The sequence below is a fragment of the Hyla sarda genome, chromosome 9 (assembly GCF_029499605.1).
Source record: "Hyla sarda isolate aHylSar1 chromosome 9, aHylSar1.hap1, whole genome shotgun sequence".
In the NCBI taxonomy this organism is placed as follows: domain Eukaryota; kingdom Metazoa; phylum Chordata; class Amphibia; order Anura; family Hylidae; genus Hyla; species Hyla sarda.
In genome coordinates this window covers 79,753,604-79,776,781 of record NC_079197.1, presented here as the reverse complement: position 1 = coordinate 79,776,781, position 23,178 = coordinate 79,753,604, and the positions used below count along the sequence as shown (strand labels likewise).

The window sequence follows — 23,178 nt, the reverse complement described above, 5'->3', positions numbered from 1 at the left end:
AAATGGTTTTTCATTTTAAGAGTAGGACGGATATCAAGTAACAAAATTAAAAACCTTTTTGAGACAAAAAATGAAGAAAACAAAGGACCAAGTAACCCACTTAACTTTACACATTTTAAGAGCTCAGAAGGCAAAGTTTCAATTACCGATGAACAAGTGTGACCTAATTTCAACAAAAATATTTTTCAGAGGAAAAATATGAACACAAACAAATGTACAATGCTGTGCATTTATAACACACCCTATGCAAGGTGTGTGAACACTTTATAGATTTATTTTTTCATTGGTTTTCTGGTTTTTGGCCTTGCTTTGCTGGCCACTCTGTCAAACTTGCGATCAGCCTTGGATCGAGTCTTTATAAGGCAGGAAGTCCGGGTTTGTACAACCTGCTTGCTCTTCCGTTGCTTCGCTTTGGACCCACGCTTAGGGTGTGTTATAATCTGTTTTAAGTCCATACGGTTGGAATCATACCTATTCTCAGGATCATCGTCATCATCTTCCTCCTCATCCTCCACATCACGAGTACCAGATTTTGTTCCAGCTTCATCACCTGGAAGAGCAAAGTAATAAACATAAACAATGGAGAAAAAAACAGGGCTTATTTAGAAAACACACAAGAAAAAAAATTTAGGCTTCCACTAAAAGATAAATAATATACTGGCAAACCCTGACTACACCCCATCCAATAAAGTTAACGTAGACTACGCCATTTTTTGTCAAAAACACTGTAAAGGGCAAAAGAGACCCTGACAGAAGCTCTAGATGCCAAGGTCAAAAAAAGAGAGATTGCAAACATATCGATGAACCAGATCATAAATCTCTCAGCAGCCTGCCTAAACACAAAAGACCAACAATCTTGCAGAAGACACAAATGGTATGTTCACACGAGCATGTGTGAAAAAAAAAAAAAATAATTAGATTTCCATGTCAAAAACAGAGCAAAGTCACTGACCAAAGCTTTGCTAACATTGACTATATTGGGAGTTGGGAAAAGAAGCTGAAAAGTAGTGACATGGAAACCAAGATGAAGCAAAGCCTGAACATATTAAGAAAGATAAAAAAAAAAAAAACTGTTAAAAGCAGCAAGAAAATTAGCTGTTCTGAGTTTTACAGAATTGCAACTACAAATGCATACCTGAAGACTGAGCGAATCCAACTGCTGATATGACTTCATTTTCCACTATAGGCTTTATCTTTTGCTCATCTTCACTGCCATCCTCAGAGTTGTGACTTAGATTATTGTGGCTGTCTTCAGACAAGTCAGAAGATGAAGAGGATGCTTTTTTCTTTAATGCCGTGCGCTTAGTCTTACTTGTCTTGGATTTTCTGCTTTCAGTTTCCTCAGCAGATGGTCCAGAGTCTTCCTCTCTCTTAAGGTTTTTCTTTTTGCCCTTCTTGGCAGACTCAATGTTCCCTGCTTTTTTCATTTTCTTCTCAAGTTCAGAGTCATAGTTTGAGGAGTCAGAGTGGTTTGATCTCCGTTTTTTTGCAGTGGAGTTTCTGGTCACCTTAACAGCTTCTGGACCAGAACTTGAACTCTTTCTTTTGCGTTTTCCATCTTGTTTTGATTTCTCTTTTTCAGTTTTCTTAGATTTCTTAGCCTCACTGCAGCTCTCTTGCTCGGAGGAGGAGTTGCTCATCAAAGCAGCTTTTTTTAGAACTTCAGGTATCTCATCAGAATCAGATCCATGGCTGTTGGACTCTGGTTTTAGTTTACTAGATTTTCTTTTTGAACTCTTACCAGAGTCTGAAGAAGGAGTTTTTGTATTTTTTTCACTTTTTTTCAAAGGCTGTTTTTTCTTTTTTTCCTTGTCTGTATCATTACTTTCCTCTTCTGTATTAGAGGTGGTCACTTTGTCAGTCTGGCGTCTTTTGGGTGTGGTTTTCACACGTGGAGACTTTCGTAATTTGGAATCTTCATTCTCAGATGAGTGCTCATTACTTGAAATGTAACTGGGGCTCTTGGCTTTCTCAGCATCTGGTTCATCCTCAGAAGCCTCAGCTTTTGAGTACTCATTCAACTCCTTTTTCTTAGATGGGGACTTAGAAAGAGATACAGGAGTCAGTTTTAGAATCAGCTCCTTTTTAGCTGATTTTGATTCCTTGCCATCTTTCTTACATGGTGTTTTTAAGCCAGAATTATTCAAAGCATTTTGGGCTTCCAGCGAGGCATCCAGACTGTCAAATATATCTTCTGGCACAGAAGAGGGGACTGAAACAATGTCCATGTCAAGTGCTTCAGCAGCATTAGGTTCAAATGACTGATCACTTTTCTGTTTCTTCAAAGAGGAACGAGACTTGGCTAGTTTAGAGGATGTGTTATTAGAAGCATTCCTTTCGGCATCATTTTCAGACTCCGCACTAGATTGATTTTCTTTCTTACTTTTATCTGGATTTCTTTTTTTGCTGTCACTTATGCTACACTTTGACTTTTTCACCTTATCTCTATTTTGCTCACATTTATTTTGTCTTTCTTCAAAATCGGATTCTCCCTCAATAGGAGAATCCTCTTGAAGTTGCTCAGTGAGATCTAATACAGTGTCGATTTGGGAATTTTCACTCCTCTTTTGCACTCTAGCTTCAGCCATTTGAACATCACCATCCTCTGTCCCCATATAAGCTTCTTCAGGGACTTGAGCGTCATCCACTGGCAATGGATCTAAAATATCGCCATTACCCTCATTTTCATCTAAGATATCGATTTGTTCTTCATTTCGAGTAAGATCTAACTTAATCTCTTTTTCTACACCTCCATTGTTTTCAGACTTCCCATGCTTCTCATTGCTGTCATTTTTAACGCTCTCATTTTCGCGCATGCTAGATTCTTTCCGAGGTTCACTAGTCTTATCATTCTGTTTCTCTTTTGGCTGCCTGAACTCACTAACATCTTTGCTCTTTTTTGGAGTTTTCACCAAATCAGAAGCCATCTCTTTGGTCAAACTTTCCTCCAACGCTTGATGTGCTTTTTTAAGATCCCCTAATACGGACTTAAACGCCTTTAACTGTCGAATCCTAGCACTACGGTTAGCATCTACACTTTCAGATTCTTGCTTTAGAAAATTTACAAAACTGGAGTTTAAATTTGTTGTTGTTTCAATTATTCTTTTAGCCTTTTTTAAAATTTCTTTTGGAACCATTAATGCTTTGAAAGAATAAGTTATTGCACAAGAATGTGAATTATTCATTTGTTTGTCCTGTCCATTACAACTTAAGGTTTTCAGGGTTTGGTCATAAAGCTTACTCTTATCATTTTCTACTTTCATTTTCTTCTTATTTTGCTGTAACAACTGTTCTAAGTTTTCAAAAACACTGTCACATGCAGCTACCAAGTCCAACAAAGGTTCAGGTTGGCAAATGTAGCAATGCCATTTGCTGTCTTCATCCATAATAGTAGACAATTCTCTTCGACCAAGATTTCGGAGGATGCATTTTTTGCAGAAGGCATTGTGGCAAAAATCACAGCAGATCAGATTACCTCCTTCAGCACACCAACTAAAAATAAAAAACATGTATACATTCATTATGCTCCTATACATAAAAGGGGGGAAAAAAAACACTTTAGTACCACTTTGCAAATTGTAGTTAAAACTGTAGCATTTCATGACTATCATCAAAGATGACATTCCTCAGCTCAAGACTACCTAACTTAACACACAAAGCAAACTTGGTAAATTTCCACAAAATTTCTGAACTAAAATATATCAGTGCAACATCCTCCCATTATCAATGGGATTCTGCAGCACAGTGCACACGGCTACATTTTCTGCTGCAGGAATTCAAATTCCTTTGACAAGGACTGCATTGCCATCAACGGTGACAGTGCATGTATGCACAGTCCTAGTACCAATGTAATTTCGTAGCACCTACTGAAGACAATCTCCATCCGGGGAATTCAGGGTGGAGATTCCCTAGTGCGAGAGTACCCTAAATCTCTTTGTAAGTTTAAATGCTGTTTATCAAAATTAAGTTGCCCGGAACATTTGAAATCCCTTATGGCTTCTTAAATGCACATGAAAGTCTAGCATTGAATCTATTCTTTGATTTAACAGAATCCAAGGAACTAATATGAGCAGCCAAAAAGGAATCTGTCATCATTGATACACGCACTAACCTGTTGGTACAGGCTTTTAGTGCGGGTGGCACAGATGACAATATTTACAACCCGCCAATCAGTTGCTCCATTCACCAATTATACTACTTTATGAGTTGAGGGTAATCAGCAGGTGTGGTGCATGGGTGGAGCTCCAGGAGCAAGCCGGTATCACAAATGCGCTTTCTTCCTCAGCCTACCTGCTTCGGACAACATAGTAACAGTTCATAAGGTTGAAAAAAGACCAGAGTCCATCAAGTTCAACCTATATCCCTAATGAGTCCCTACTGAGTTGAACCAGAGGAAGGCAAAAAACCGTCATACTAGAGGTAAAATAATCCTTCCCAACTCCAAATATGGCATCAGAATAAATCCCTGGATCAACGTTCTGTCCCTATAAATCTAATATACATAACCAGCAATGTTCTTACTCTACAAAAATGCATCCAGACCCCATTTAAATTATTTTACAGAGTTCACCATGACTACCTCCTCGGGGAGAGAATTCCACAGTCTCACTGCACTTACAGTAAAGAACCCCCGTCTGTGCTGGTGTAGAAACCTTCTTTCCTCTAGATGTAGAGGATGCCCCCTTGTTATAGATACAGTCCTGGGTATAAATAGATCATGGGAGAGATCTCTGTACTGTCCCCTGATATATTTATACATACCGTATTTATCGGGGTATACCACGCACCCTAATTTTTCCAAGGATATTTGGGTAAAAAAAAAAAGTTTTTTACCCAAATATCCTTGTAAAATAAGGGTGCGTGTGTACATGTGTATACCCTGATAGACTGTTTCTGACCCCGCAGAAGCCCCCAGGAAAGGCAGGGGGAGAGGTCGTCGCTGCCCGCTTCTCTCTCCCTGCCTTTCCTGGGGTCTAGAGTCCTGCTGCCGCCGCTTCTCTCCCCCTGGCTATCCAGAGACTGCCGCCGCCCCATTACCTCCCCCATCCCCGGTTTTATAATTACCTGTTCTCGGGGTCCACACTGCTTCTGTCTCCGGAGGCGTCCTTAGCTGTCACTGTGTGCCGGGCCACTGACTGATGTCGCGTTGAAGACGTCACTAGTCATCGCGCTGCACAGCGCATAGCAACAACGCAGGACACCGCCGGAGCCAGAAGCAGCGCGGACCCTGGGAACAGGTATCGTAATTATAAAACCGGGGATGGGGGAGGCAATGGGGCAGTGGCGGCGGTCTCTGGACCCCAGGATAGGAAAGGGCAGGGAAGCCAGCAGCGACGGCAGGTCTCTGGACCCGCAAAAGTTGCTGCAGTTCATTGATTTAAAGCGCCCACTTTAAATCATTGAACTGCAGCGGCTTATCAGCGTATAACAAGCAAATAGATTTTAGGCTAAAAATTTTAGCCTAAAAAATGTGTTATACGCCAATAAATACTGTAGTTATTAGGTCTCCCCTAAGCCTTCTTTTTTCTAAACTAAATAACCCTAATTCGGATAATCTTTCTGGGTACTGTAGTCCTCCCATTCCCCGTATTACTCTTGTTGCCCATCTTTGAACCCTCTCCAGCTCCACTATATCTTTCTTGTACACTGGTGCCCAGTACTGTACACCAGGGGCGGACACAGACAACAGAGGGCCCCTGTGCAAAGAATATGCCTGCCCACCCCGGTAATATGTTTGCTAGGTAAGCAGGTAGTACGTTTGCAAGTAGTAAATTAGGTCGGTAGAACATTCTCTAAGTAGGTAGGCAAGTAGTAAGTTTGCAAGTTATTTAGGCAGGTAGTAAGTTCAGTTGGTAGGAAGGCAAGTAAAAGGTTTGCCGCTAGGTAGGGAGGTTATACGTTTGTTAGGTAGGCAGGAAAAGTGTTTGCTAGGTAGGTAATATGTTTGGTGGTAGGTAGGCAGGCATATGTTTGGTTGGTAGGTGGGTGGCCACGTAACATTTGGTCGGTAGGCCCTTAGTCCAGTGTTTTCCAAACAGGCTTTGGCTGTTTGGGCATGCTAGGAGTTGTAGTTTTGCAACAGCTGGAGGCACTCAGGTTGGGAAACACTGGACTAAGGGCCGCACTACCCACCAAAATGCCACCTTCTTTTGCAAAACTCTAACTTCCAGCTTAAGACTGTCCGAGCATGCTGGGAGTTGTAGTTTTGCAACAGTTGGAGAGACAATGTTTCAAAAACACTGCTGTAGTCAGTGTTTCCCAATCTGGGTGCCTCCAGCTGTTGCAAAACTACAACTCCCAGTATGCCCGGACAGTCAAGCTGGGAGTTATTGTTTTTCAACAGCTGGAGGCACCCAGGATGGGAAACACTGGACTAAGGACCTACCTACCAAACCTGAGTGCCTCCAGCTGTTGCAAAACTATAACTCCAAGCATGCCTGGAAAGCCAAAGACTGTCAGGGGAATGCTGGGAGTTGTAGTTGTGCAACAGTTGGAAGTGCCCAGGTTGGAAAATACTGACTAAGGCAGTGTTTTCAAAACAGTGTCTCTCCAGGTGGTCCAAAACTACAACTCCCAGCATTCCCGGACAGTCTCTAGCTGTCCAGGCATGCTGGAAGTTATAGTTTTGCAACAGCTGGAGGCACACCGATTTGTAAACACTGGTGTACAAAAGCAGAGATACACACCATGTCCAACGGGTCACGTCCTATCTTCTCCACAGGCCAGGCATTCATGAGTGATGTCGTCAAGGCAGAGGTCACGGCCTGCTCTGTATACTGTGTACAGCTCGGAGCGGCGCCGGGACGGGAGGAAGCCGGGCAGGAGCAGTGCTGTCAGTAAACTTTTTGTTTTCTTTTGTTTCCGACGAGGGGGGCTGACATAAGACGGGGAAGGGGGCCCTGCAGATGCTCGCCATGGAGGTATGTGCGGGGCACGCTACTGTAGTCTGACTGATTGGCTGACTCCGACTGTATGTAGTCAGTCAATGAGCAGCGCACAGTGGCGGCCCCCAGCGGTCAGTGAGTGACAGACACAGTCACTCACTGACAAGAAAGAAAAGGAAAAAAAAAAGCACAGGGCCGGCGGGCCCCCTGAAGCTCCGGGCCCCTTAGAGGAGTAGGGGTTGTACCCCCCGATGGCGGCCCTGGCCCTGACTGTTAGCAGCGGCGGTTCAGCGCTGCTGCTCAGTGTGTGTTGTGTGAGGGGGCCCTCTGCCCTTTCAATGGGCAGCGGGCCCCCTCACACACTAGGGCCCCTGTGCAGCTGAACCGGCTGCACATATAGTATGGCCGCCCCTGCTGTACACAGTATTCTATGTGTGGTCTGACTAGTGATTTGTACAGTGGGAGAATTATTTCCTTGTCGTGGGCATCTATGCCTCTATTGATGCACACCATGATTTTATTTGCCTTGGCAGCAGCTGCCCGACACTGGTGACTACAGCGTGCTTCTGGAGCGCAGTCCGTGCACCACACCACGCCACCTGATTACCATCAACCCAATAAGAAGCATAACGGGTGAACTGACCGACCGGTGGAAATTATTGTCAGTGTCATACGTACCACAAGCCTGTATCAACAGGTTAGTGCAGGTGACAATGATGACAGATTCATTTTAAAACGCAATTTCAATCAACTATTGGGGGGGATTTATCAATGCAGTGTGAAAGTAGCAAATTATGTGTGTAAATAAGTGATGCTCAAGATGTTTTTCACAAAAACCTGCACAAAAAGATTAAACGGAAACTGACAGCAGGATCACCTGTACTAACTTGAATATACAGGTATAAAGTGCAGGTGATCCCCTATTTACATGTACAGTATCCTGCACATATTAGAAGCGAAGGACTTGATGCTGTGCTCAGTCATTTAGTTTACATTGAAATCTGCAGCAGAATATTCTGCACATCAAATATGCTTTTTACCTGGTTCTATACATTCATGGATCCTTGAGATAGCTTCCTCGTTGCTGCTCTGAAATGTGTAGTTCTGCACAATGTGGGCTGGCTCCTGCACTTTCAGCAAGACGTTTCCCGTCAACTGGGTCTTGTTCTCTCTTCCCTGTCATGATTGTGCACGAGATATTTACCCTTACGTCAGCCAGGCGGGTGAGGGTTGGTAGGAGCGTAGGACCCAGGCAACGTGAAACCACAGAAGCCGAATCCATTGCGCAGAACTAAACATTAGCATACCAGCAATGAGAAATCTCTCAAGAATCTGATCTTATTGGAACCAGGTAAAAAAAATTTAAGGGGATCACCTACACTATAGACTTGTATATTCAGGTTAGCACAAGTGATTCTGCTGTCAATTTCACTTTAATAAATTCCTCCTTATGTCTTTAAAAAAGTGTTCATTTAATTCAGTCTAATACTTCCCTGGAAAAAAAAACTATTCATAAAATATCTGATCTATGTTATCCAGTCGATATCTTAGCATTATTAATTAATAATTAATTAGCAAAATTTTTATCCTTGCTGAGGCAACAGAAAAAGGAGGCAGTCTGATGCAGCATCTTAAAGTATACCTGTCATTCACAACTTTTTATAATGGGGCACCGAGGGAACGCAGGCAATAGCTGGACCCACTGCATTTTAGGACCCAAAAATATACAATTTTTTTTAAATTAATGTATATTACAAATATACTTATACTAGTATTATCTACATTATATCAAAACTTTTTTTTATTAATGACCGGTACACTAAACAATTCTAGTGTGAGTTAAAAGATAAAAACTGTCCTTGATTGATCATTTGCTACTAAGAACGAGATCAAGTGCAGTCATGAGCAGAGGCATCATGGGAAATGTAGATTACTATAAAAGAATCATACTAGAGGGGAAATAGGAATCAAAATGGCAGACAACCCATGCATGTCTTGTTAACTAAAATAGGCATGTACAAGGAACAAACAAGAACCTCTAAATTATTCTCTAATAGCCTATTCTGCGCTGAATGAGCAAAAAAATATTTTTCCAGGCATGCTATAATATGATGGCGACTGCAACTCACCGACATTGTTCATCCATTCCATCAGCATCACGATTGATGTCATCACTCATATAATATTTATAGCAAGTCTGAGGTAAAAAATTGAGAAGGAATAAAAAAGATCAGACATTAACAAGTACAAAATTAATTCTATTAAATGATCAGCTATAGATCTCACTACCAAGACAATAAGTAGGGATGGCACTATTGAAGTATGGTCCAGTGCTATTTTTTGCTAAGCTTTCCCAATACATACATTAAACTCCTGCCTCATTACACAACTTGCTGCTATCACTAGGTCTACAAATTACGTGTTTTACAATGTACAATTATGCATGAACTAGGAAAAAAAATTACTCACTGATGGTATCAAGAGCCATTCTGCATAGAAAACCTGTACTAGCCAGCTAAAACAGGCTTTCCGTGTCTAAAGCAATGAACTAAAACAATGTTCGTGTTCCAACTCGAGCCAATCACCGGAACAAAAAAGCAGCAGTAGAGTTTCAAAGAGTTCTGTACCAAATAGGAGTATGAGCTGCTATGTCCAGATAAACAGGAAAGAGGCCTTAGTAACCAAGAATACACAGTTGTCCCTTCGGTCTGATGATCTTTAAAAAGATAAAAGCATATGTACCTTGCAAATGAGGACTTGAAGAGCAGGGTGCCTGTAAATGGAGTCTTTCTGAAAGTGATTTACTTGCTGTCCACAAGCTGTGCAAGTTACAATCCCATGGAGTCCTTCTTCTACAAGAAAGGGGGGGGGGGGGGGGGACAGTAATCATTTTAAAAGTCCAACAGCATCTATTAAATGTTTAACTATAAATTATTAAATTGAGGCTTACATATTAAAAGGGTTTGGGCAGCTCCTACTTTCTGCCCGATCTGACATTAGGTGTTAAGAGAGACTGTCCCATGCCATGCTAGATAATTGTTAACGCAATTGTCTTATACTCAGTTAGCAACATGCACGTGTCCCAACAATTTGAGTTAGGTTGCATTCACACTACGTTTTGTCTAGGAATCGACCGATATAGATTTTTTTTGAGCTGATACCGATAACCTGTAAACTTTCAGGCCGATAACTTATACAGATATTCCATGCATTTTAATTCCCCTCATTAATCCTTGGTAAAATGAGCGTGTGTGTGTGTGTGTGTGTGTGTGTGTGTGTGTGTGTGTGTGTGTGTGTGTGTGTGTGTATACCCTAATAAACTGTTTCTAGCCCCGCAGAAGCTGCTGCAAATCAATAATTTAAAGTGGACGCTTTAAATCAATGAACTGCAGCGGCTTTAGCAGGGCAAGAGACCGCCGCCGCCACCCGCTTCTCCCCCCCTGCCTGTCCTGGGGGTCCTGAGTCCAACCACCGCCGCTGCCCGATCCACGGTTTTATAATTACCTGTTCCCAGGGTCCGCGCTACTTCTGGCTACCACTGACTGACGTCGCGTTGAGGACATAACTCGTCATTGCGCACAGCAACAGCGCAGGACACTGCAGGAGCCATAAGTAGCGCGGACCCCGGGAACAGGTAATTATAAAACAGATGGGGGAGGCAATGGGGTAGTGGTCTCTGGCCAGAGGATAGGCAGGGGGAGGCAATCTGGCAGCGGCGGTGGTTGGACTCAGGGCAGGCAGGGGGAGAGAAGGCGGCAGTCTCTGGCCCCACGAAAGCCGCTGCAGTTCATTGATTTTAAGCGCCCGCATTATCGTCAAGGTAATTGCCGTTATGATAAGAGAATCGTGAATATCGGCCAAAACGATAATCGGTCGATCCCTAGTTTCGTCCACACAGGGACCGGATCCAGCTAGGATCCGGCATTCATCTGAATGAGCCGACCGCAGTCAGATAGTGACTCCGGTCAGCAAATTTTTACTCCGTACCTGGTTTTCTGGCTGGACTGAAAACAGTGATATGCTGCCGGGCAAATATGAGCCAACCAGAGTCACTGTGTGACTGCGGTTGGCTCATTCAATGCAGCCTTAAGGGTGCAATGAACTACTGTAGCATTACCATGGAAGAGTGGAGCCTAAAAAAAAAAAAAAAAGGCCCCTAAATTCTGTCATCACTCGGGCAGTGATGGTAACAAGATGACTGCTGATAGCCATCACCCAGGTGTCGCCGATTCCGGTGATTGGCTAAATCTGACCAGCGAATCATGGCTCTTCTGTGCCTATCGGGTCTCAGGTGACCCGGAAGAAAAGGGTGGTGCAGTGCGAAACAGCACCAATCACCTTTAACTCCTTAAGGACCAGGCCATTTTACACCTTAGGACCAGAGCGTTTTTTGCAATTCTGACCACTGTCACTTTAAACATTTATAACTCTGGAATGCTTTTAGTTATTCTGATTCCGAGATAGTTTTTTCGTGACATATTCTACTTTAACATAGTGGTAACATTTTGTGGTAACTTGCATCCTTCCTTGGTGAAAAATCTCAAAATTTGATGAAAAATTTGAAAATTTTGCATTTTTCTAACTTTGAAGCTCTCTGCTTGTAAGGAAAATGGATATTCAAAATAAAAAAAAAATTTTATTCACATTTCCAATATGTCTACTTTATGTTTGCATCCTAAAATTGACGTGTTTTTACTTTTGGAAGACACCAGAGGGCTTCAAAGTTCAGCATCAATTTTCCAATTTTTCACAAAATTTTGAAACTCTTTTTTTCAGGGACCAGTTCAGGTTTGAAGTGGATTTGAAGGGTCTTCATTTTTACCCCACAAATGACCCCATTCTAAAAATTGCACCCCCCAAAGTATTCAAAATGACAATCAGTAAGTGTTTTCACTCTCTAGGTGTTTCACAGGAATAGCAGCAAAGTGAAGTAGAAAATTCACAATCTTCATTTTTTACACTTGCATGTTCTTTTAAACCCAATTTTTGAATTTTTATAAGGGGTAAAAGGAGAAAATGTATACTTATATTTGTAGCCCAATTTCTCTCGAGTAAGCACATACCTCATATGTCTATGTAAATTGTTCGGCGGGCGCAGTAGAGGGCTCAGAAGCGAAGGAGCGACAAGGGGATTTTTGAGAGTACGTTTTTCAGAAATATTTTTTGGGGGGCATGTTGCATTTAGGAAGCCCCTATGGTGCCAGAACAGCAAAAAAACAACCCACATGGCATACCATTTTGGAAACTAGACCCCTTGGGGAACGCAACAAGGAATAAAGTGAGCCTTAATACCCCACAGGTGTTTCACAACTTTTGCATATGTAAAAAAAATAAATAAATAAATAAAAAATTACTCACTAAAATGTGTGTTTCCCCCCCAAATTTCAAATTTTTTGCAAGGGTTAATAGCAGAAAATACCCCCCAAAATTTGTAACCCCATCTCTTCTGAGTATAGAGGTACCCCATAAGTTGACCTGAAGTGTACTACGGGCGAACTAAAATGCTCAGAAGAGGAGGTGCACCATTGAGCTTTTGGAACGATAATTTGTTTGGAATGGTAGTCAGGGGCCGTGTGCATTTACAAAGCCCCCCGTGGTGCCAGAACAGTGGACCCCCCACACATGTGACCCTATTTTGGAAACTACACCCCTCACAGAATTTAATAAGTGGTGCAATGAGCATTTACACCCCACTGGCGTTTGACAGATCTTTGGAACAGTGGGCTGTGCAAATGGAAAATTTAATTTTTAATTTTCACGGATCACTGTTCCAAAAATCTGTCAGACACCTGTGGGGCGTAAATGCTCACTGCGCCCCTTATTACATTACATGAGGGGTGCAGTTTCCAAAATGGGGTCACATATGGGGCGGGGGTCCATTGTTCTGGTACCATGGGGGCTTTGTAAACACAAGTGGCCTTCAATTCCGGACAAATTTTCTCTTCAAAATCCCAATGGCGCTCCTCCTCTTCTGAGCATTATAGTGCACCCATAGAGCACTTTACATCCACATATGGGGTATGTTCTTACTCAAAAGAAATGGGATTACAAATTTTGTGGGACTTTTTTTAATTTTCCCTTGTGAAAATGAAAAATTTAGGGTGACACCAGCATTTTAGTGAAAAAAAATTTTTCTTCATTTTCCCATCCAACTTTAATGAAAATTTGTCAAACACCTGTGGGGTGTTCAGGCTCACTATAACCCTTGTTACGTTCCGTGAGGGGTGTCGTTTCCAAAATGGGGTCACATGTGGGTATTTATTTTTTTGGGTTTATGTCAGAACCGCTGTAAAATCAGCCACCCCTGTGCAATTCACCAATTTAGGCCTCAAATGTACATGGTGCGCTCTCACTCCTGAGCCTTGTTGTGCGCCCGCAGAGCATTTTACGCCCACATATGGGGTATTTCCGTACTCAGGAGAAATTGCGTTACAAATTTTGGGGGTCTTTTTTTCCTTCCCGTGAAAATAAAAAGTAAAGGACAACACCAGCATGTTAGTGTAAAAAAAAATTTTTTTTTTTTTTACACTAACAGGCTGGTGTAGACCCCAACTTTTTCATAAGGGGTAAAAGGAAAAAAAAAAAAAAGCCCCCAAAATTAGTAGTGCAATTTCTCCAGAGTACGGAGATACCCCATATGTGGCACTAAACTGTTTCCTTGAAATACGACAGGGCTCTGAAGTGAGAGAGCGCCATCCACATTTGAGGACTAAATTAGGGATTGCACAGGGGTGGACATAGGGGTATTCTAAGCCAGTGATTCCCAATCAGGGTGCCTCCAGCTGTTGCTAAACTCCCAGCATGCCTGGACAGTCAATGGCTGTCCGGAAATGCTGTGAGTTGTTGTTTTGCAAAAGCTGGAGGCTTTGTTTTGGAAACACTGCCGTACAATACGTTTTTTATTTTTATTGGGGGGGGGACAGTGTAAAGGGGGTGTATATGTAGTGTTTTACCCTTTATTATGTGTTAGCGTAGTGTAGTGTTTTTAGGGTACGTTCACACTGGCGGAGGTTTACAATGAATTTACCGCTAGGAGCTTGCGCTGCGGCGAAAAATTTGCCGTAGCTCATACTTGAAGCAGAAAACTTACTGTAAACCCGCCAGTGTGAATGTACCCTGTAAGTTCACATGGGGGGGGGGCAAACCTCCAGCTGTTTCAAAACTACAACTCCCAGCATGTACTGAAAGACCGTGCATGCTAGGAGTTGACCTTTGCAACAGCTGGAGGCACACTGGTTGGAAAACCTTCAGTTAGGTTCTGTTACCTAACTCAGTATTTTCCAACCAGTGTGCCTCCAGCTGTTGCAAAAATTACAACTCCCAGCACGTACTGATCGCCGAAAGGCATGCTGGAAGATGTAGTTATGCAACAGCTGGAGGTACATAACTACATCTCCCAGCATGCAGACACAGCTGTTTGCTGTTTAGGCATGCTGGGAGTTGCAGTTTTGCAACATCTGGAGAGCTATAGTTTAGAGACCACTGCACAGTGGTCTCCAAACTGTGGACCTCCAGATGTTGCAAAACTACAACTCCCAGCATGCCCAGACAGCAAACTGCTGTGTGGGCATGCTGGGAGTTGTAGTTTTGCAAGATCTGGAGGTGCACAGTATAGAGATCACTGTGCAGTGTTCTCAAACTGTAGACCTCCAGCTGTTGCAAAACTGCAACTCCCAGCAAGCCTAAACAGCTCTCTGGGCATGCTGGGAGTTGTAGTTTTGCAACATCTGGAGGGTTACAGTTTAGAGAGCCCTATAGTGGTCTCAGACTGTAGCCCTCCAGATGTTGCTAAGTAACTCACCAGCTTCCGTCGGATCCGGGGAGCTGCGTCGCCGTCCTCTTCTTCCGCCGATAGTCGCCCGCTGCCGCCGCTGATCGTCGCCCGCTGCTGTTGCCGATGGGCAAGTGGATCTTCGGCGTCTGTCCCTGTCGGTTTCCCCGCCTACCCCGCCTATTGTGGTTGGGCAGAACGGGGAAACCGAAAGTAAACCCCTCCGCCCCCGATCTGCTATTGGTGGGCACGTCTAGACCACCAATAGCAGAGATAGGAGGGGTGGCACCTCTGCCACCTCACTCCTATCGCTACAGGGGGATCGTGGGTGTCTAGGACATCCACCATCCCCTTTATTTTCCGGGTCACTATAGACCCGTATGACCCGGAATAGCCGCAAATCGACATGGGGGGGTTCCCTATCAACAGTCACCCCAGTCCGGTCCCCGCCCGGCAGGGACCGAAATTCCCACGGGCGTACAGGTACGCCCTTGGTCCTTAAGTACCAGGGAGCAAAGGCGTACCTGTATGCCCTTGGTCCTTAAGGGGTTAAGCATCAGGAGGGAGGTGGGTCTCGTGCCACCCCCGATCACTGCTATAGGTCAGTCAGACCTTGTGATAGCAGGCACCTAGAGGGTGACAAACCCACACCCGCTCTGCCCATCTCAACCTCGTCCGGAAGGGGATTAGAGAGGGTGCCGTAATTGTACCACAGGTCAGAGGCTTCATACCAGCGATCCGGTACTAGGTATATATAAAAAATAAAGTGTGCCTACACACTACAACTTCAGTATGCAATTTTACTGCTCACATGCTGGGAGTTGTAGTTTGCATCCAGCTGTTGCATAACTACAAACCACAGCATTCCTTTGGCTGTCAGTGCATGCTGGAAGTTTTAATTTAGCAACAGCTGGAGGCCCAATGGTTGGGAAAACATGGCCCTAATTCAGTGTTTCCCAACTATTGTGCCTTCAGCTGTTGCAAAACTACAACTCACAGCATGCACAGACAATCAAAAGACATGCTGGAAGTTGTAGTCCCGCCAAGTAAGAGGGTACTGACAAGTGGCAGGAGGAGCCTGTTGAAAAACTACAACTCCCAGCATGGAAGAAGAAAAAAAAAAAAGAAAAAAAAAAAAAATCACATTTTGGAAACTACACCCCTCAAAAAATGTAACAAGGGGTGCAGTGAGCATATAAACCCCACTGGTGTATGGCCAAATGGCATTCATTCCCTCGTCAGCCCTTGCTATAGCTCTATAGTGCACTATACTTCCAAATATAGGGCATTTCCATGCTCTGAAGAAATTGGGTAAAAAAAAAAATTGCCGTCTCATTTTACCCCTTTCAGAAAATCAAATTTGTTGGACACCTGTGGAGTCCAAATGCTCACAGAACCCCTTATTACATTCCTTGAGAGGTGTAGTTTCCAAAATGGAGTCACGTGTGAGGTTTCCACTGTCCGGGGACCATGGAAGCTTTGAGAATGCAACATGGCACACAACAAAAATTTCCAGCAAAGTTCTCTCTCTAATAGCAAAGTGGCACGCCTTTGGTACTGAGCCCTGTTGTGCGCCCACACTGCACTTTACGTCTAAATATGTATTTTTGTATTTGGGAGAAATTAGGTTACAAATTTTGTGGGGCCGTTTTTCCTTTTACTGCCTGTGAATGAAAAGTTATGGGTTTCACCAGTAATTTAGTGAAAAATGTTTCATTTTTACGATTCACTGTTCCAAAATTGTGTCAAAATAGGGGGTATTACCATACCTTGGTTACGGATGTTAAGGGGCTTTTACTCCTTTTACCCCTTGTGGAAAAAAAATGAAATTAATTGGAGCTGCAACAGCGTAAAAAATTGAGATTTTGACTTTAACACCGCTCTGCTGCTATTCCTGTGAAAATCCTAAAAGATTAAAACTTTATATGTCATTTTAAAGGGTAACTCATTAAAAGTAATTTTTGCTATTGAACTCCTTAAGGTAAATAAAAAAATATTTCTAATATACTTTGTTTAAAATAAAAAAATGAACTTTTGTATGTTTTATTTGTGCTTAAAAAAGCGCAAGAGCACATTTTCCCCCATCTTATACACAGACTTAGGACCGAGGTCCAAACACAGGAAGTACAGCCTGGAGTGTCCAGCCTCATCCAATCATGGCTCCTCTCACACTTAAAGAGGCACTGTCATTGTTAAAAACTTTTCATATATTGCAGGACTCATAATATGACATTTCACAACATACACCTGTTAGAAAAAATTTACATTTTCACCTGAAATTCAAGCTCAAAATAGCCGCCACTAGGGCTAGACAGACTAGTCTAGATTTTACAGCATACTGGATACCGGCCATAAAGCATACCGGTATCCAGTATAGGAGATTTCTATTGAGTGTATGCAAAACTACAGATAAAGGATGTGTGGACATGCTGGGAGCTTTAGTTTTACAACAGCTGGAGGCACTGATCTAACAGTTATTTACAAACATTGCAGCTTCAGTTGTTACTAAACTACAACTCCCAGCATGCTGAAATAGTCAAAGCTTTCTCGGACTCCTGAATGACAAAAGTTGATCAGACATTCACGAGTCTGTGAAAGATGAATGACACACTAAGTGACAGCTATGCTGATTAGCATCCAGTTTTACTAGGAGAAGATAAAACAGATAGAACATTTATTCATAAAAATGCTGTACTTTTATCTAAAAAATCCTTGCACTAATTTTATAAAGATCTATTCTTATATTTATAAATGTTATCCTGTTATGAATACACCATAATGTCTTCTTATTACTGCAGGCAAGCTCCAAGCATCATCCTTTGTGTAACATGACACAGCATAAAACCAGAGAGGAAAGGGTTACAGAGTAGAGTACTGATTGGCTGACTGCCCAGGCTTGCTCCTGTGAGGGAGAGACTGACACGCCCCCTCCAGCCTGCACAATGAAAAAGTAACTCACCAGCAGATAACTGCTTATATCTCTGGATATATAGGTCCGAGACATACAAATTATATGCACATGATCAGGATTGGGTCCTGAGTAACATATCACTTTTTTTGCACTATGACAGGTACGCTTTAACTGCCATATGCTGTTGGTTTGACACCTCACCCTTTGCACTCCAGGCTGCACTTCCTGTGTTTGGGCTTCGGTCCAAAGTATTAGTCAAATTCACCGATGTGGTCTAAAATGGCAGATGATCCTCAACCCCAAGTGCAGTTGTGCACTGTAAGCTGGGGTAGAGGTCCTGCATTTATGGACCACAATTTAGGTTCACTACTGTGGTAGATTTAACAATGACATTAACTAACCCTCAAAACGGATGTTAAAATTGAGACATTAGCCAGTATATCCTTATATTAAGGACATACCTGAGTCCGCACACCAACGCCAAGGTTTCTCAGAACAACTAACCTACCTGTGCATGATAGGCAAAACCAGGAACCAAATTACAGCAGTATTAGGCCTAGGCTTGTATGCATATTTTCATGCTGGTGATCGCCCATAGCAACGGACCACAAGTGCAGGAGCTCCACCCCAATATAGGTGCACAACTGCACTTGGGGTTGAGTATCTCTTGCCATTGCAGACCACGCAATTGTAAGTTGTTTCATGTCTAAAGTTTATACTAATGCACCCTTTTTATCATACTGGGTAGCATTAAGGTTAAACCTGTGAGGCCGGCACTATATGTAGCCAACCAGGGTGGGGCTTGTAGCCTGTCCCTCCCTCTCCAATTGTATGTGTGCATAGTCACACTGGAGCTAACCTGCGAGCAGTCTACAAGCCTAGGCCTAATACTGCTGTAATTTAGTTTCTGGTTTTGCCTATCATGCACAGGTAGGTTAGTTGTTAGGTCCCGCACCATCTGAGAAACCTTGGCGTTGGTGTGCGGGCCAGGTATGTCCTTAATATAAGGATGTACTGGCTAATGTCTCAATTTTAACATCAGTTTTGAGGGTTAGTTAATGTCATTGTTACATCTACCACAGTAGTGAACCTATATTGTGGTCCATAAATGCAGGACCTCTACCCCAGCTTACAGTGCACAACTGCACTTGGGGTTGAGGATCATCTGCCATTTTAGACCAAATCGGTGAATTTGTCTAATGTTTAAATTTCATGCATCCACACGTTTATCATGTGTAGGATGCCCTTGTGGTACTTGTGACCATTTGCAGGCATCCTCCATTGTATGCATATTTTGATGCTGGGGATCGCCCATAGCAACGGACCACAAGTGCAGGAGCTCTACCCCAATATAGGTGGACAACTGCACTTGGGGTTGAGTATCTCTTGCCATTGCAGACCACGCAATTGTAAGTTGTTTCGGTCCAAAGTATGTATGAGATGGGGGAAAACGTGCTCTTTTTTAAGCACAAATAAAACCTAGAAAACTAAAAAATTTTTAAAGTATATAAAAAATGTTTTTTCTTTATCCATTCTTTAACCCCTTAAGGACACATGACGTTCTCATACGTCTCCATTTCCGAGTCCATAAGGACACATGATGTATGAGAACGTCATGTGCTTTCCCGGCCCCCCGCAGCCATCTGGAGCGGAGCCGGTGCCGGAGGCCTGCTGAAATCATTCAGCAGGCATCGCGGCATATCGCCCAGGGGGGGTCATGATGACCCCCCATGTCGGCGATGGCCGCAGATCACTGGACAATTCAGCCCAGCGATCTGCGGCGGATTCCGGGTCAATCGGGTCTCCAGTGACCTGGTGACCCGGAATTAGTGGCTGATCGGGGCCATCTCTCACGGCCCCGAACAGCCATAGCCAGCAGGGGTGAAGTGGCACTGGTGCCACCTCACGATCGCCCTGATTCGTCGGGTGTCACTCCCGCAACCCGCTGGAGTTGGGATCGGGGCCCCAGGAGCAGCGGCGAGGTACTGACCTGCAGTGTGGATCAGCAGTTGGGTGAGCGACAGCCTCCTGCTGTTGCTTAGCAACAACTCCCAGCATGCACAAAGGGCATGCTGGGAGCTGTAGTTATGCAACAGCAGGAGGCAGACCACCACAACTCCCAGCATTCCCTTATGGGCATGCTGGGACTTATAGTTTTGCAACAGCTGGAGGCACATTTTTTCTATGGAAAAGTGTACCTTCAGCTGTTGTATAACTACAACTCCCAGCTTGCACAATCAGCTAAAGTGCATGCTGGGAGTTGTAGTGGTGCATCTGCTGGTTGCATAACTACAACTCCCAGCATGCCCATTGGCTGTCGGTGACAGAGTGACAGCTGAAGGCACACTGGTTGTGAAACAGTTTTTTTTTTTTTTTTTTTTACATAACAGTGTTTCACAACCGGTGTGCCTCCAGCTGTTGCAAACTACAACTCCCAGCATGCACCGGACATGCTGGGTGTTGTAGTTTTGCAACAGCTGGAGGCACACTGGTTTGCTACTTAACTCAGTGTTTCACAACCAATGCCCAGCATTCCCAGCCAAAGTAGTATGCCTCCAGCTGTTGCAAAACTACAACTCCCAGCATGCACTGATAGTCCGTACATGCTGGGAGTTGTAGTTTTGCAACAGCTGGATGTTGTCGTCTCTTCCCCCCCCCCCCCCAATGTGAATGTACAGGGTACACTGACATGGGCGGAGGTTTACAGTAAGTATCCGGCTGCAAGTTTGAGCTGCGGCAAATTTTCTGCCGCAGCTCAAACTGCCAGCGAGAAACTACTGTGAACCCCCGCCTGTGCAACTGTACCCTAAAAACACTACACTATATCAACACAATACAATAAAAAGTAAAAAAAACACTACATATACACATACCCCTACACAGCCCCCTCCCCTATCCAATAAAAATGAAAAACGTCTGGTACACCACTGTTTCCAAAACGGAGCCTCCAGCTGTTGCAAAACAACTACTCCCAGTATTGCCAGACAGCCACTGACTGTCCAGGCATGCTGGGAGTTTTACAACAGCTGGAGGCACCCTGTTTGGGAATAACTGGCGTAGAATACCCCTATGTCCACCCCTATGCAAGTCCCTAATTTAGGCCTCAAATGCGCATGGTGCTCTCACTTTGGAGCCCTGTCGTATTTCAAGGCAACAGTTTAGGGTCAGATATGGGGTATCGCCATACTCGGGAGAAATTGTGTTACAAATTTTGGGGGGTATTTTCTGCTATTACCCTTTTTAAAAATGTAAAATTTTTGGGAAACCAAGCATTTTAGGTAAAAAATATTTAATTTTTTTTACATATGCAAAAGTCGTGAAACACATGTGGGGTATTAAGGTTCACTTAACCCCTTGTTACGTTCCCCGAGGGGTCTAGTTTCCAAAATAGTATGCCATGTGGGGTTTTTTGCTGTTCTGGCACCATAGGGGCTTCCTAAATGCGGCATGCCCATAGAGCAAAATTTGCTTTCAAAAAGCCAAATGTGACTCCTCCTCTTCTGAGACCAACAGAGCACTTTTCACCCCCATATGGCGTGTTTTGTGAATCAGGAGAAATTGGGCATCAAATTTTGGGAGTTATTTTCTGCTATTACCCTTTTTAAAAATGTAAAATTTTTGGGAAACCAAGTATTTTAGGTAAAAAATTTTTTTTTTACATATGCAAAAGTCGTGAATCACCTGTGGGGTATTAAAGGTTCACTTTACCCCTTGTTATGTTCCCCGAGGGGTCTAATTTCCAAAATGGTATGCCATGTGGTTTTTTTTGCTGTTCTAGCACCATAGGGGCTTCCTAAAGGTGACATGCCCCCAAAAAAACATTTGTCGCTTCTTCCCTTCTGAACCCTCTACTGCGCCCGCCGAACAATTAACATAGACATATGAGGTATGTGCTTACTCGAGAGAAATTGGGTTTCAAATACAAGTAAAAATGTTCTCCTTTTTACCCCTTGCAAAAATATTCTAAAATTGGGTCTACAAGAACATGAGTGTAAAAAAATGAAGATTTTGAATTTTCTCCTTCACTTTGCTGTTATTCCTGTGAAACACCTAAAGGGTTAAAACACTTACTGAATGTCATTTTGAATACTTTGGAGGGTGCAGTTTTTATAATGGGGTCATTTGTGGGGTATTTCTAATATGAAGACCCTTCAAATCCACTTCAAACCTGAACTGGTCCCTGAAAAATAGGGAGTTTGAAAATTGCTGCTGAACTTTGAAGCCCTCTGGTGTCTTCCAAAAGTAAAAACTAAAATTTTATGATGCAAACATAAAATAGACATATTGTATATGTGAATAAAAATAAAATTTATTTGGAAAATCCATTTTTCTTACAAGCAGAGAGCTTCAAAGTTAGAAAAATGCTAAATTTTACATTTTTTCATCAAATTTGGGAATTTTTCACCAAGAAAGGATGCAATTTACCACAAAAAAATTACCACTATGTTAAAGTAGAATATGTCACGAAAAAACTCTCGGAATCAGAATGATAGGTAAAAGCATCCCAGAGTTATTAATGTTTAAAGTGACAATGGTCAGATGTTCAAAAATCGCTCTGGTCCTAAGGTGTAAAATGTCCTGGTCCTTAAGGGGTTAAGTTTTCTATAAATTCATGAACACAGAGGTAACATATGCAACCAAAAAGATAAGTGTACATTTGAGCACATGACAAGTGACACGCAGGTCACATAACGCAAGTTACAAAGGCGGGCCCGGGGTCACAGGATACAATAGCATATAACAACAACACGGAAACCGGTGGCTACGCCACCAGCTTCAAAAAGCAGCTACCCTCAGAAAAGTCTGTTTTGGGCAAAAATTCCAAGGTGCCCAAAGCCCCAGCTCAATATTCTAAGTACACAAAGTCAAACCAACAGTGAAAAGAGAAAGTAGCAGCAAGAAACAAAGTTGGAGAAGGGGTTACCGGGTAAAAAAAAAAAGGAGAAGTGTAAAAGGATGAGAGGTGGGAAGTGGTAAGAGGCCTGAGAATAGAAGATTAAAAAGAAAGAAAAGTGAGAAAGTGTGAATAGGAGAGCAAAGAAGTAGTGAGTGGGAAGCAGGAAGCAAGGGGATGGGGGGGTCCATTCCCACAGGTGGGCAGAGAGATGCAAGAAGAAAAAGCAAAGAGAACCAATCTAGGGTGAAGAACTTAGAAAGGAGTGAGGAGAAGGGGGGGGGGGGGGGGGGGTAAAGTGGATGGAAGAAGAGGAAGAGGAGGAGGAAGAGGGGGAGGAGGTGTCGTGTAGCAATGTCTTGGAGCAATTCAGCCAAGGCGACCAGATTTTCAAAAAGCTATCGTGAGTGTGTGCTCCAACTCGCCAATTCCTCCATTCTTGGATATTATACAGTGCACTTTATTGTAAATATGACATGTCTTTACCATGTTGGTCAATGAGATTAAAATGATGCAAATTTACTTTTTATTATTTCACTACTTTAAAAAAAATGCTACCTTTTTCTTTAAAAAAAAAAAATCTGTCTTTTCAGACCTCAAAACATTTTAATTTTCTCGTATAAAAGGCTGTATAGGGCTCATTTTTTTGCGTAGTGATCTGTAGTTTTTTTTGGAACAGTTTGTTTATAGGGACTTTTTGATCGCATATCTTTGGTCA

General features: G+C 43.0%; 1 protein-coding gene across 3 annotated transcripts in view; it reads right to left on the bottom strand.

Annotated features, from left to right (window-relative positions):
* Positions 1 to 23,178, bottom strand: part of ATRX (ATRX chromatin remodeler) — a 252,284-nt gene that overhangs the window by 143,144 nt on the left and 85,962 nt on the right. For all 3 annotated transcript variants that reach the window (XM_056540843.1, XM_056540841.1, XM_056540842.1), the window contains 4 exons: positions 9,627 to 9,736; positions 9,014 to 9,081; positions 1,136 to 3,492; positions 472 to 550 (listed from right to left, as the gene is read on the bottom strand). In XM_056540843.1, coding sequence (XP_056396818.1) covers positions 472 to 550; positions 1,136 to 3,492; positions 9,014 to 9,081; positions 9,627 to 9,736 — 2,614 coding nt within the window. The remainder of the gene's footprint in view (positions 1 to 471; positions 551 to 1,135; positions 3,493 to 9,013; positions 9,082 to 9,626; positions 9,737 to 23,178) is intronic.